This window comes from Geotrypetes seraphini, chromosome 1, assembly GCF_902459505.1.
Source record: "Geotrypetes seraphini chromosome 1, aGeoSer1.1, whole genome shotgun sequence".
NCBI lineage: Eukaryota > Metazoa > Chordata > Amphibia > Gymnophiona > Dermophiidae > Geotrypetes > Geotrypetes seraphini.
This window is the reverse complement of record NC_047084.1, coordinates 207,019,405-207,032,404: the sequence shown is the minus strand read 5'-3', so window position 1 is coordinate 207,032,404 and position 13,000 is coordinate 207,019,405. Positions and strand designations below refer to the sequence as shown.

The 13,000-nt window shown below is 39.9% G+C and overlaps 1 protein-coding gene across 1 annotated transcript in view; it reads right to left on the bottom strand.

The window, feature by feature from the left end:
• Positions 1–13,000, bottom strand: part of SGCZ (sarcoglycan zeta) — a 519,085-nt gene that overhangs the window by 17,042 nt on the left and 489,043 nt on the right. The window contains exon 7 of the mRNA XM_033944465.1: positions 7,663–7,786. Within this exon, the coding sequence (XP_033800356.1) occupies positions 7,663–7,786 (124 nt within the window). The remainder of the gene's footprint in view (positions 1–7,662; positions 7,787–13,000) is intronic.

Genomic DNA, 13,000 nt, shown 5'->3' with positions numbered 1-13,000 from the left:
ATTCCAACTACTAGAAAAGGAACAAAAACCATCCCTAACAGAACTGGAAGTAAACGCAACCAAATATCCAATACAGAGCACTCTCAAAATTCTAGGAATACAATTAGACAGATGCTGCACAATGCAAACACAAATCCACAAAATCGTACATAAAGCATTCTTCACCATGCGAAACCTAAAAAAAATAAGAAAATTCCTTACCAAAGAACACTACAAGCTCATTGTACAATCCCTCATACTTAGTACCTTAGATTACTGCAACAGCCTCTATCTACCTTGCCCAAACAACATGATAAAACAACTACAGACCGTACAAAATACTGCCATCAGACTCATCTACTCACTTAGCAAATTTGACCACATCACTCCCGCCTATGTAGACGCGCACTGGCTTCCGATAAAAGCAAGAACTCAGTTCAAATTCTATTGTCTACTATTTAAAGTAACCCATGGCATGCCCCCAGCTACCTAAACAACCGCCTACACCACTACCACTCACCCAGATCAAGGAGAACTCAGAACCTATTCATCTTCCCCCCTCATAATGGTACCCGACGTAAGAAACTTTACGACAGCCTCCTGGCGACACAGGCAGCGAAAATTGACCCCACCATCACCAAACTGATGATCAAAACAACAGACATCAAAGTGTTTCGAAAAGAAATCAAAACAGTTCTATTCAAAAAACACATCCTTACTTACTAATCTCCTCCCACTCGTACATGCTTTCTCCCCTGTGAATAACACACTAGTCAATTCCTCGAATCATACCAACCAAAAAATATCCAGACCGCTAAATAAGCATCTACCACATGTATCCAATAAACTTATCCCTTCAATGTTAGGTTATCCTCCTCAGCTACCCGAATATATTGTTATTCTCCACTGTTTCCTGTAAGTACTTGAATCTCTACTATGTAATTCCATTGGATAAATACAGATATCCTCTAATTTGTAACTATCAACTGTATCATGTAATGTACATGAATCTTTGTTATACAATTCTCTCGGTAATGTCCAGATATCTTCTAATTATCCGCTTAGAACCGCAAGGCACAAGCAGAATAGAAATCACTAATGTAATGTAATGTAAGAATCACAGTTTAAAGTTTCTCAAAAGAACCCTCAATAAAAATAACAAATTGGAGGTTATCTGCATAAAGTCAATACTGAACTCCCAAGCATGAAAGAAGTCTACAGATAAGTCATTTACCTATGAAATAATACTGGAAAAGAGGCTGAATCCTCAGAACACTGTTCCCTCTAAGCTGAGTGGGAACCTTCTAGCTATAGTCCTGCCAATGGAAGGTGATGTTTCATTGTCACATTTTTCAGTGGTAGGGGACAGGCAAGCTCAGCAGGACTCTAGGAAACATTCCTATCCTTAGCCAGGACTACCAGATTTTACTCCTGTAAAATCTGAACCCACAGATCTGCTCCCAGGCCCGTCCAGTTCTGCACAGCCCCGCCCCATTATAACCAAGTCCCGCCCCTTTCTGCCCCAGCCTCGCCTCTCAACGTGTTCTTGTCTCCAGGGCCGCATCAGGAGGGCATCAGCACATGCGCCAATACAATGCGATGACATCACACTCGGGCATTATCATCGCATTGCATCCGCGCATGTGCAGATGCCCTCCCCACGTGGTCCCGAGGTGGAAACTTTTCAAAACCCAGACAAATTCCCACGTTTCAAAAAGCTGTCCAGATGCTCGGATGTGTCCTTTAAAAAGAGGACATAGCCGGGTAACTCTGGACTTCAGGTAACCCTGTCCCTAGCCATTAAAAGCACAATATTGAAGCATCACCTCTTACTGGCAGCACACAGTTTGAGAACTCCTGCTCAGCTTAGAGGGAACAGTGCCTGAGGGACTCTATATAAGAATGCTTTCCAAAAAGAATCTGTCAAGACAGAAGGATAGATTCCAACTGAGCAAGTAACAGCTCTTGATGAACAGTTTAAAAGGCAGCTGAAATATTAAGAACTATCATTACAAAACATAGTTTCCTTGATCCAAACCATCCCTAACGGAATCTCATGCTGAGAGCAGAAGTATCTTTGTAGAATATTTTGGATGAAATCCAAAGTGATAGTCATCCAAAATATGTTGTTCCTTCAAAAGAAGGGGGGAAGAGTGTGGTGCAGTGGTTAAAGCTACAGCCTCAACACCCTGAGGTTGTGGGTTCAAACCCACGCTGCACCATGTGACCCTGGGCACAATCCCCCCATTGCCCCAGGTACATTAGATAGATTGTGAGCCTGCCAGGACAGACAGGGAAAAATGCTTGAGTATCTGAATATACTCATGTAAACCGTTCTGAGTTCTCCTGGGAGAACGGTATAGAAAATTGAATTTAAAAAATCCTGTAACTCAGGGCTGCCCAAGTCCGGTCCTCGAGATCTACTGGTAGGCCAGGTTTTCAGGATATCCACAATGAATATGCACAAGAGAGAGATTTGCATACCAAGAAAGCAGTGCAGGCAAATCTATCTCATGCATATTCATTGTGGATATCCTGAAAATCTGGCCTGCCAGTAGATCTTGAGGAGCGGATTTGGGCAGCCCTGCTGTAACTGATTTAAACCAATTTTTCAAATATTTTAGCCATAAATACGAGAAGAGATTGGGAAAAATCCATCTGTAGAAGGCAATTTCTCATTTTTCAATAAGGGTTTAACTATAGCTGTTTCCAAGTTATCAGGATAAAAACCTGATATTGGTTATGAATGGTGACATATCTTTTTTTTTTTTAAATCCTTTAGGAGCCCCTTTTACTAAAGCTTAGTGTGCACTAATAGAATTAGAATTAGCCATTTTATGGACTTTTTTTTTTTTAGCATTTAATTAAAGGAACCCTTAGTAAAGATTGTGAACAAACTTCTAAACAACTGGTTGTGAAATTCACCTCTAAAACTTGTTGCAAAGTGACAAAAAAATTCCTGCCCACTTATAGTATCCAACTCCTGCTTGGACAAAGCGAAAAGGTAAGGATTCCGATTAATTCTTACCCCCTCCTTTATAAAGCCGCACTAGTGTTTTTAGTGCCAGCCACCGCATTAACAGCTCCGATGCTCATAGAATTCCTTTGAGCGGCCGAGCTGTTGCTGCCATGACCGGTGCTAAAAATGCTAGCACAGCTTTGTAAAAGAGGGGGTTAATTTGTTCTAGCTTCTCCGAGAAACCATCTGCAAGTTGTTGACTAGAAGGTTCTCCGTGTAAATGTAGCTTTGAGATCATATTATAATTCAATATTTAAGACTATGGTAAATAGTTCTTTTGACACTGACCCTGCTTTTCAAATCATCTGGTTAAAGTAATAGGTTGTTGTGATTTTTTTTTTTTTGCTGCCACATCAGCTCTATAATTTGACTCCATAATAAACCGACAGTGTTCTTGCACAAAGGGTTTTTTTTGGTTCTTGACATGTATCTGTAAACCATGGGAAGAATGTGTACATTTAAATATTTTGTTTCACCAGAGCCAGTTAAGCCTTTTCCTTAAATCAATAAACCCCAAATCCGTTGCTTCTCCAGAAGATATAGTTTCGCATCAGTCAGTTTAACAAGTAATATAGTAATCAGTTGTCCCATATCAAAAGATTCTCTTAAAACACTTTTGTAAGAACATTCAAGTTGGAATTGGGGTGTCCCACTAATGATGTCCCAAAAAAGTCCATCTCGCAGCCAATTTTGAACAAGAAAACTATTGTGGTTTTCTGTTTGAAAATACATACGAAAGTCCAAAATGAACAGCCAATTTGAAAACTAAAATATCCACATTATGAATGCCAAAAACCCAGGATAAGGATATCAGTCTGACAGCATTTGTATGCAAATGGCCATACAATTGTTCTTGAAGAGCAGAGGGGCAGCCTAGTGGTCAGTGCAACAAATGTTAATCCAGGGCACCCAGGTTCGCATGCCTACAGCTCTATTATTTCAAATAGTAAGCTCTTTGGAAACAGATAAATATATACTCTATCTGAATGTGCACCACATCAATATCCCTCAGGTTTGCAAGTGTCTAATATTTAGGTACATTAGTTATATCTCTGTTTCTGGAGGACTCACAATTTAAAAGTTAAAAAAAAAAGATAATTGAAGTAGGATTCGTACCAGGATCCCCTGCTTTAATGTCTACTGTACTGGCTACTAATCTATCCTTCAGATCACATAGTAATAAATGTAGAAAGAAGAGCAAATGACAGCCAGCATGGTTAAAGGGAGAAGTAAAAGAAGCTATTAGAAGAAAAATAACATCCTTCAAAAAAATGATTCAAATGAAGAAAGCAACTTAAGCATTGGCAAGTTAAATGCAAAACCATTAGATCATAAAGGAGCAAAAAGGACACTGAGGGGGACAAATTGAAAGATTGAATTAATTAATTGCTTCAGTCTTTACAGAAGAAGATATAAGATATCTACCTGAACCAGAAATGGTTTTCAACGGTGACGATGTGGAGAAAATCAAAGAAATCTTAGTGAATTTAGATGAATTAGAGTTTAGATGATATTCTGAGCCCAATTGACAAGCTGAGTTAGGTGCCCTTGACTAGTGTTCAATTGACAAGTTAAAGAATGATAAATCACCTGGTTTGGATGGTATACACCCCAAGGTACTTAAAGAACTCAAACATGAAAGTGCTGATCTACTGCTAGTGATCAATAATCTGTCGTCAAAATTGTCTGTAGTAACTGAAGATTGGAGGTGGCCAATGTAATGCCAATTTTTAAAATGAGTTCCAGGGTGATCTGGGAAATTACAGACCAGTAAGCCTGACTTCAGTGTCATGCAAGATAGTGGAAACTATTATAAAGAATAAAATTATAGATTATATAGACAACACATTTGCATTTGTCCATATTAAATTTCGTCTGCCATTTGAATGCCAAGTCTTCCAATTTCCTAAGGTCTTCCTGCAATTTTTCAATCTATAACTGTTTTAACAACTTTCAAGTTTAGTATTTTCTGCAAATGTATGCTGCCTTTTACAAAGCCACGGTAGAGATTTTTATAGCAGGCCAGTGAGGTATATGCTCCAACGCTCATAGAATTTCTATATACTTCTATTCCATGTATGAGTATTTAATAAAAAAAGAAAGAAAAATATAAAAATCAGTTAAGAAACAGAGGAGCCTGTTACCAAAACAATGGTAAAAAGTAGCCTTAACATACTCTTACATAGGCTTTTCATGCATGCTAAGACCATTTTTACCACAGGAGTAAAATGGCTAATTTTCTAATTTTTTTGTATTAATAGCTAAGCGCTAATTTTGCCATTGGAGCATGGCCATTACAACAAATTAGTGCTTGACCCCTTACTGCTACCCATTATGCAGATGGTGAGGGCTCACATGCTAAGCACATGCTCATCAGTTAGTCCACAGCAATGTAGCTGTACTAACCAATTAGCACAAAGCACGCCTACTCTCTGCCCCCCCAGACACACCCAAAAATAAATGATATTTTTAGCACATAGTGTGACCAGTCAGGCTCCGTGCCTGCTTTGGTCCCTGTGGTTGCCCTAGTGTCCACCAGGGGAGCCAGAGAAAAGCCCAGGTGAGATCAGGCTCAGTCAGAGCAGGGCTTTTGAAAAGCCTGTGGATTTCAGTAAGCTGTTAGGGAGAAAGCTCAGGGATCTCCGTAAAGAAGAGGTTGCTGGCTCCAGTGAGGGTAATGCCTGTGACCCAATGGAAGTGGAGGAATCTGGATCCACTCCAGAGTTTAGAGCTTCAGACCAAGAGGTGCCCATGGAACTTCAGGAAGAGCTGGCTCCTGAAGATGTATTTGCAGCACTTGAACAGATGGAAGTAGGCTTAGCTATCATTTGCAAAGACTGAGTAGAACCTGTGTTTGGAGAACTGTAAGTTTTTGTTTTGCTTTTTGGCTGAGATTGGGTTTTTTTTTCAGCCTGTTTCATTAACTGCCAGAACTGTGGAGTTTTTGCTTTACTGTTTTGTTGTCAGCTCATTTTGTTAGGAAGCTGAGAGTGCCTTTTTGTGGGGAGAAGTTTGTCACCAACTGGGAGGGATTTTGGAAAGCTATTTTTTTGCTTTTTTGAAGGCAAACTTTAGGCACTTCTCCTAAGCCCAGGAATGCTGTATGATAGCTGGAGGCTTTCTTATTTGAGAGTGTTTGAAGGTTGGATTATTGCAGTAGTAGAACTGAACTTACCTGAGTCCTGGTGTGTACAGGCTTGGGGTGAAGCTTTATTGAAAAGAAGCTGTTTGGAAGGTAAAACCACAGTGAGGATTAAGTGGTTTGTGTGGAGAAATCCTGATCTTTACACAGGGTTTTCCTCTGAAGTTTTGTTTTGCAAATTACCTTGTGTTTTTGCTAGGCCATTTTGATTTTCTTTTCTTGAAACATTCTGACATTAAAGTATCTTTGGGAACTGAAACCTGGAACTTTGTGGATTGGGTTTTTTATGTGTATTATTGCAGTCCCTGCAGGGTGACTCCTTTCTGGGCCACATGCCCACGCAATTTTGGCTGTAGCTACTAGGGGCACTGATGAGTCCTGCTTTGTGGCTTTAGTGGTGGCTACAATAGACAACACACACACATATCAAAATTACCATGGGATTCTCCACAGTATGCCATCGTTTGCTGCTGTAAGTATGGTTTAGTACTTACGGTAGCTTTAGGAATATGTTGGGAAAGGGATTTAAACTTTGGATAGTATCTTAGGGATTCATTTAGTAAGGTGTGCTAACTAATTTAATGCACGCTAACAATTGGTACACATTAAATGCTAAGACACCCATAAGAATATAATGGGTGTCTCAACATTTAGACCCTAATTCTGTATAGGACGCCTGGTCTCAGCAGCCGCCTAAGCGGCTTTTCAGAAGTGCAAGAATGCACTGGGAAGGAGGACTAAGACTTTGGTTGGCCCAGGTGCTTAAAGCCCCTCCTTTTACGAATCCACGTTAGGCTTTTTTAGTACCGGTCACGGTGGTATTAGCTCTGACACTCATAAAAGGAGGGTAAATCAATTAGCAACATCTTAATAAAAGAACCCCTTACACCCCAATGGATCTGAACTATTATTATATGAATTTTACTCATTTTTACTTGTCTGCTATTAGCTACAATTTTCTTTGTATAGTTTTTCTTCCCTAAGAGTTTCATGAGGGGATATGATAGTCTTGTATATGATGAATGTTTTTCAAAAATTATTTAAAAAAAAATAGAACACAAGGGGCTCCTTTTACTAAGCTGCAATAGCGTTTTTAGCACACGCAGGATTATAGCGCGCACTAAAACCGCGCTACGCAGCTAGAACTAACGCCAGCTCAATGCTGGCATTAAGGTCTAGTGTGCGGGGCAATTCAACACGTGCTAAGCGCACGCTAAAACCGCTATCGCAGCTTAGTAAAAGGAGCTCAAAGTGATGTTGATTTCAGTGCTGCATATCTTTTTTTAAGGAACTTTTACAAATATTTATAAATGCTTTCTGTTTGTACTGATATATTTGTGTTTAATAAAATCCTGAATTATTTGTATTAAAATGCATTGAACTTCCATGTATTTTTCTTTTGAAAGACATTTTTCAGTTCAATCGTTTTTATTAATATTTTTGTTACAGAATATAACAGACAGTGACCACGTAGCTATGAGATAAGAAGACATTTGACGTTTACAGTCACTGCTTGGCTTACCTCACCATCTGTGGATTGCAACAGCAGTTCTTTTCTACAGGTGGCCTTGAAGTCTCCAGCAATTGCACTAATATGAACCCCTTTGGGGGCCTCCATTGTCAAAGACCTTGTGGGAGACTCGAGTCTAAAAAAGTAAACATCAAGAAAGCAAAACTACAATAAACCGCACATTCTAAAAGCATACATGGAAATGATTTATCACATTAAAAATAAAGCAGTTTCAGAATTATTAAATGGAACAACCTGCTCTGAAATATTTCTGGAAAGCTACAGAGAATAGATAAAATTGCAAAACTAAGGGCCTCTTATGGAGGAGGGCTGCAGTCCGGCCATCGGACCAACGGTCGGCACGGGGGCCCGTTCCAGCGGGGCACCCAACATTGTCTTCGCTCCTCCTCCATTCCAGCAGGGGAGAGCCGACGGAGGAGGGCTGCAGTCCGGCCATCGGACCAACGGTCGGCTTGGGGGCCCGTTCCAGCGGGGCACCCGACACTGTCTTCGCTCCTCCCCCCATTCCAGCAGGGGAGAGCCGACGGAGGAGGGCTGCAGTCCGGCCATCGGATCAACGGTTGGCTCGGGGGCCCATTCAAGCTGGACTTCAGTTTTGACTGTTTTGATTTTATTTTCAATTCTTTTTAGTTTATGATATATATTTTTAATCTCACTTATTGTTATACCACTTATTTTGTTTTATTTTATCATTCAAATTTCACTTAAATTTCCCCAGAATTCTATTGCTTCAACGGTTCTCCCTCTGCATCTATTCTTATCTCCCCTCTTTTTTCAACCTTTCAAAGTCCTGTAGATCATTGTAGTCTTATTAGAATGTTTATTTTCTTATTTTTCTCATCTATTCTCTCTTTTATTTCTTCATTACTCTACTAATTGTCATTTTTCCAGGTACTTTAGTTAGATTGTGAGCCTTCGGGACAGTAAGGGAATTTCTAAGTACCTATTTTACTTATAATTTTAACACACCCTATTGTCTATTTTTCTGTAAACCGCTTAGAATCCTAACGGAGTTTAGCAGTATATAAGAAATAAATTACATTACATTACATTCTATCAAACTGCGCTAGCAGTTTGCAGTGCGGTGAGCTGCACTGAATGGCCCGCGCCGCTCCCGACGCTCACAGAGTTCCTATGAGCGTCGGGAGCAGCGCGGGCCATTCAGTGCAGCTCTCTGCACTAAAAACTGCTAGTGCAGTTTGATAGAAGAGGCCCTAAAAGGGGGGTCTTCAAAACGTTTCTGCACTTTTATTGTTTTAAACAAAGGATCTGTGCTGACATTTGGTCAAGAGCTGTCTTTTCAAGAGCATAGCAAAGTAGACTGGCTATTTTGAAATCCATTTCTGTTGGCTTAAAATGGTATTTGCTTAGTTTTCTTCCCGACTGTACAAGGGGATGCTGAAAAGTTCTCAGCCCAACCAAGAAGAGAATGATGTGGATACGGTTCGATCAATGATCTGAAACAATGCCAATGCATAGAATTTTGTTTCTGCACATTGGCACCTAGGGGTCCTTTTATTAAGGTGTGCTAACCGAACGGGTGAATGATCTTCCCTGCCAGGTGGTCAAGGCCAGTAGCGTGCTCAACTTCAAGAGTCGATGGGACAAACAGGTGGGAGTACTACAGAGTTATGCTCAAATGATAGATACTCTGGGGAAGAAAGGTTCTTGAGTAGGCAGGCAAGTTGGGAAGGAGGGTTCTTGAGTGGGCAGACTTGGGCCGTCGGCCCTTTTCTGCCGTCATATTCTATGTTTCTATGTAAATGCTACGGCGCCCATAGAATATAATGGATGCCTTAGCATTTAGCGCGCACTAATCTTTACCGCACCTTAATAAAAGGACCCCTTAATGAACTAAGATAACATTCTTTTCAGTTACAGTGGCAAAATAATGTTCAGAATTTAGGAAGTTGGTTGGTTGGGCTGAGAACTTTTCAACACCCCTTCATATTACTGTAATAAAAATATCCAAGCAGTTCTCTATTAAGAGGTCCAAAGTAAATTACAAATCAAATACAAACAAGTTATGGACAACAAATATCAGAGCAAATATAATAAACCAAAACTTATCAACAAATGTCAGACTAGTCCAAGCATATTAGTAAAATTAAATCTGAAACATCATCCCAAACATTTGTTAAATAAATAAAGGTTTTTAGTTTACTGCACAAAGCAGCATATGATTATTAGATTCCTTTGGTAAATTATTCCATAGTAAGGCTACTTGGTAAGTGAATGTGGAATCCATTATTCTTTTGTAAGTGTTTACAAACAGAAAATGTAAAAATTATGTCAACTAGTTCTAGGTACAAGTATGTCAACTTAAAATCCAGTTTATACATGTATCAGTGGCCAATGCAATTGGATCAATTATAGCATGGCTCTGTCATATTTGCAAGATTAAAAAATCAGCTGCGCCATATTTTGCATTAACTGCAACTTACCTCTTGAAGCCGCTGAGATTCCTAACTATACAGTGCATTACAGAGAGTGGAGTGGATGCCTGGAATGCCCTTCTAGGAGAGGTGGTAGAGTCAAAAACAGGGAATGAAAAAAAATGCATGGGGTAAACACAGGGGATACCTAAATAGAAAGATGATGGAAACATGTCGCTAAGACCACCCAAGAGCGAAGGAAAGATTTCCTCTCTTAACGTCAAGAGACAATTAAGTTGGGTGCTACATTCCTCTTGGCATATCCCTGTAAGTGCCTGATTAGGTATCTGAGAATCAAGTACACTTTTTTTTCTCCAGACCACTTGAAAGAGTTAATAGATGTCAAGGAGATCATCAAGGAATGATTAAAGAGGGACTTTTAAAATAATGCAGCTGTTTAAATATCATTAAGCCTTTCTTTTGTATATTTAAGTTCTTCTCTTATATTGGTTGCCCGCCCTCCCCCCAATATTGTGGTCTAAGAAGGGGGTTACGATTTGGCTATACTGTAAAGGTGATTTTCCAAAATGTTTTGAATTGTTATCCTTCCCTGTATTTAATCGTGCAAGATTTATTCTTATGAAGTTTAATGTAAAGGTATATATATATAAAAAAAAGTAACACAACATAACTGTTGAGGTGTTATGTTGGGAACTAGACTAATGTTATGTGAGAACTAGGCTAATGCTAGACAGGCTTCTACAATATAGGCCAAATTCTGTACAGGACATCTAAAATTTAGGCATGGTTTAGATCAGTGTTTTTCAACCTTTTTACACTTATGGACCGGCAGAAATAAAAGAATAATTCTGTGGACCGGCGGTTGAAGAGCACGGGGCTAAGTCGTGAGCCAGATCCCGCCCATCTCTACCCAATCTCCACCCCAGACCCCGCCCCCATAATAATACTAATTGCACTTTGCACGTCCCATGCCTCATCTGGAAGCCTTCCCTCTGACGTTGCAACGTCAGAGAGAAGGCTTCCAGTTCAGGAGCAAGATGCCCGTAGGAGCCACTGCCCGTGGCTTTGTGCACTGAATCAGTTAGGAAGAGGGAGCTGGCTCGAAGATAACGCCGCATCGATCGCACCATGGACCGGCAGTTGAAGAACACTGTTTTGGGCCTGATGCAAGTGCTGGCCTTGTGGACCGGTAGGAAATTTCTGTGGACCGGCACTGGTCCATGGACCGGTGGTTGAAGAACACTGGTTTAGATGTCCAGCAGGAAAATGCTGAGCGTGATTCTGCCATCTTGATTTCACTGACAGGGCTCATAGGTTTTGGCACTCCCGCATTCCCTCTATTGCTATTAAATGTATAACTCTCTAGCTTTCTCTGGGAGGCCATACCAGTATTCCTGGAGGGACCCAAATACTTTCAAAGCAAAAAGTCCCCCCCACAAAGGAAATTATAGCACAATTATAGTGCAGTCCCAAATGTTCCCCCCATATGATCTCCGCTCGTCGGGCAAGCCTCTCTTATCTGTACCATTCTCTGCCACTGCCAACTCCAGACTCCGTCCCTTCTTTCTTGCAGCGCTTGTATGCCTGTAACAGGTTGGCTGAATTAATACATTGTGGTCCGTCCCTGGCAGTGTTCAGATCCAAGCTAAAGGCCCACTTTTTTGAAACTGCTTTCAACTCTTAACTCCCCCTCACTGCTGTCAGATACCTATACCCACTATAACCTCCACAACTCTGAAATGTCCTGTCTAAATTAGATTGTAAGCTCTTCTGAGCAGGGACTGTCTATTGTATGTTAAAATATACAGCGCTGCGTATGCCTTTCAGCGCTATAGAAATAATAAATAGTAGTAGTAGTAGTAGAAATTAACTCGAGAGCGACCATCCACTCCAGTGACATCACTTCCACCCCATGTGGCCATTTTTTAACATGAACATTTCTATGCTGCCACAAAAATGTTCATGTCTCTTGTTATACCCCATTCAAAATTTGGTGAGTCAATATTCATATCCAGTTAACTTGTTTATTTGGGGCTAACCAGTCATTTTAAATGGCACTTATATTCTGAGTTGGACATCCTTTCTATAATGCCTCTCCATATGCCCTCTGAAAGCCATATTTATCAAGGTTCTTGAAATAGCTTAATCGACTGCCATTTCTTTTATCATATTAGAGATGACAGAACATAAAGTTTGTGAATTTAAAATAGAACAGAACAAATATCTATAAAAATTACTCAGGCAGAACTGCTTTGCTAGGTGTTATATGATCCTATTATGTCTCAATGAAACATAATAATCAAGAAACAAAAATTATGAGATAAATAGATACTTTCTCTTCTGCTCCAACATGTCTGAGAAGTACAATTATCAATTATGATAGCAGTAAAATGGAATAGAGTAGTTTAGTGTGCCAAGAATTATGGGCTCCCGTTACATGGCTTTTGGCATTGTTCTCTAGTCAATTTGGTGTCTTGGTTTAAGGCATATCTACAGCGATTTGAACACTACTGTATGCTTGAAATACAAGGGTGGCTTGAAATGGTTTTTTAAAAATCACAGATCGCTGCGGTAAAAGCTCTGATGCTCATAGAATTCCTATGAGCATCAGAGATTTAACCGCAGTGGCCTGTGATAAACTCCTTCCCCCCCCCCAAAAAAAAAAAACAACGCCTAATGCAGCTTGATAAAAGGTTGCCTAAAATAATGATAAGCTTATTTTAATTTTTTTACTCATTACAGCATTTCTTAACATAACATAACTCTTTTAGGTTATGGGAAATTAAAAATAACAAAAAAAGAATTAGAAATAGAAATAGGTTTGGAGATGGTTTTAAGGCATATCTGCAGCTATTTGAACACTACATTATGCTTGAAATACAAGGGTGGTTTGAAAAGTTTGGTAAAAAAAAAAAAAAAAGCAAGTTAAACAA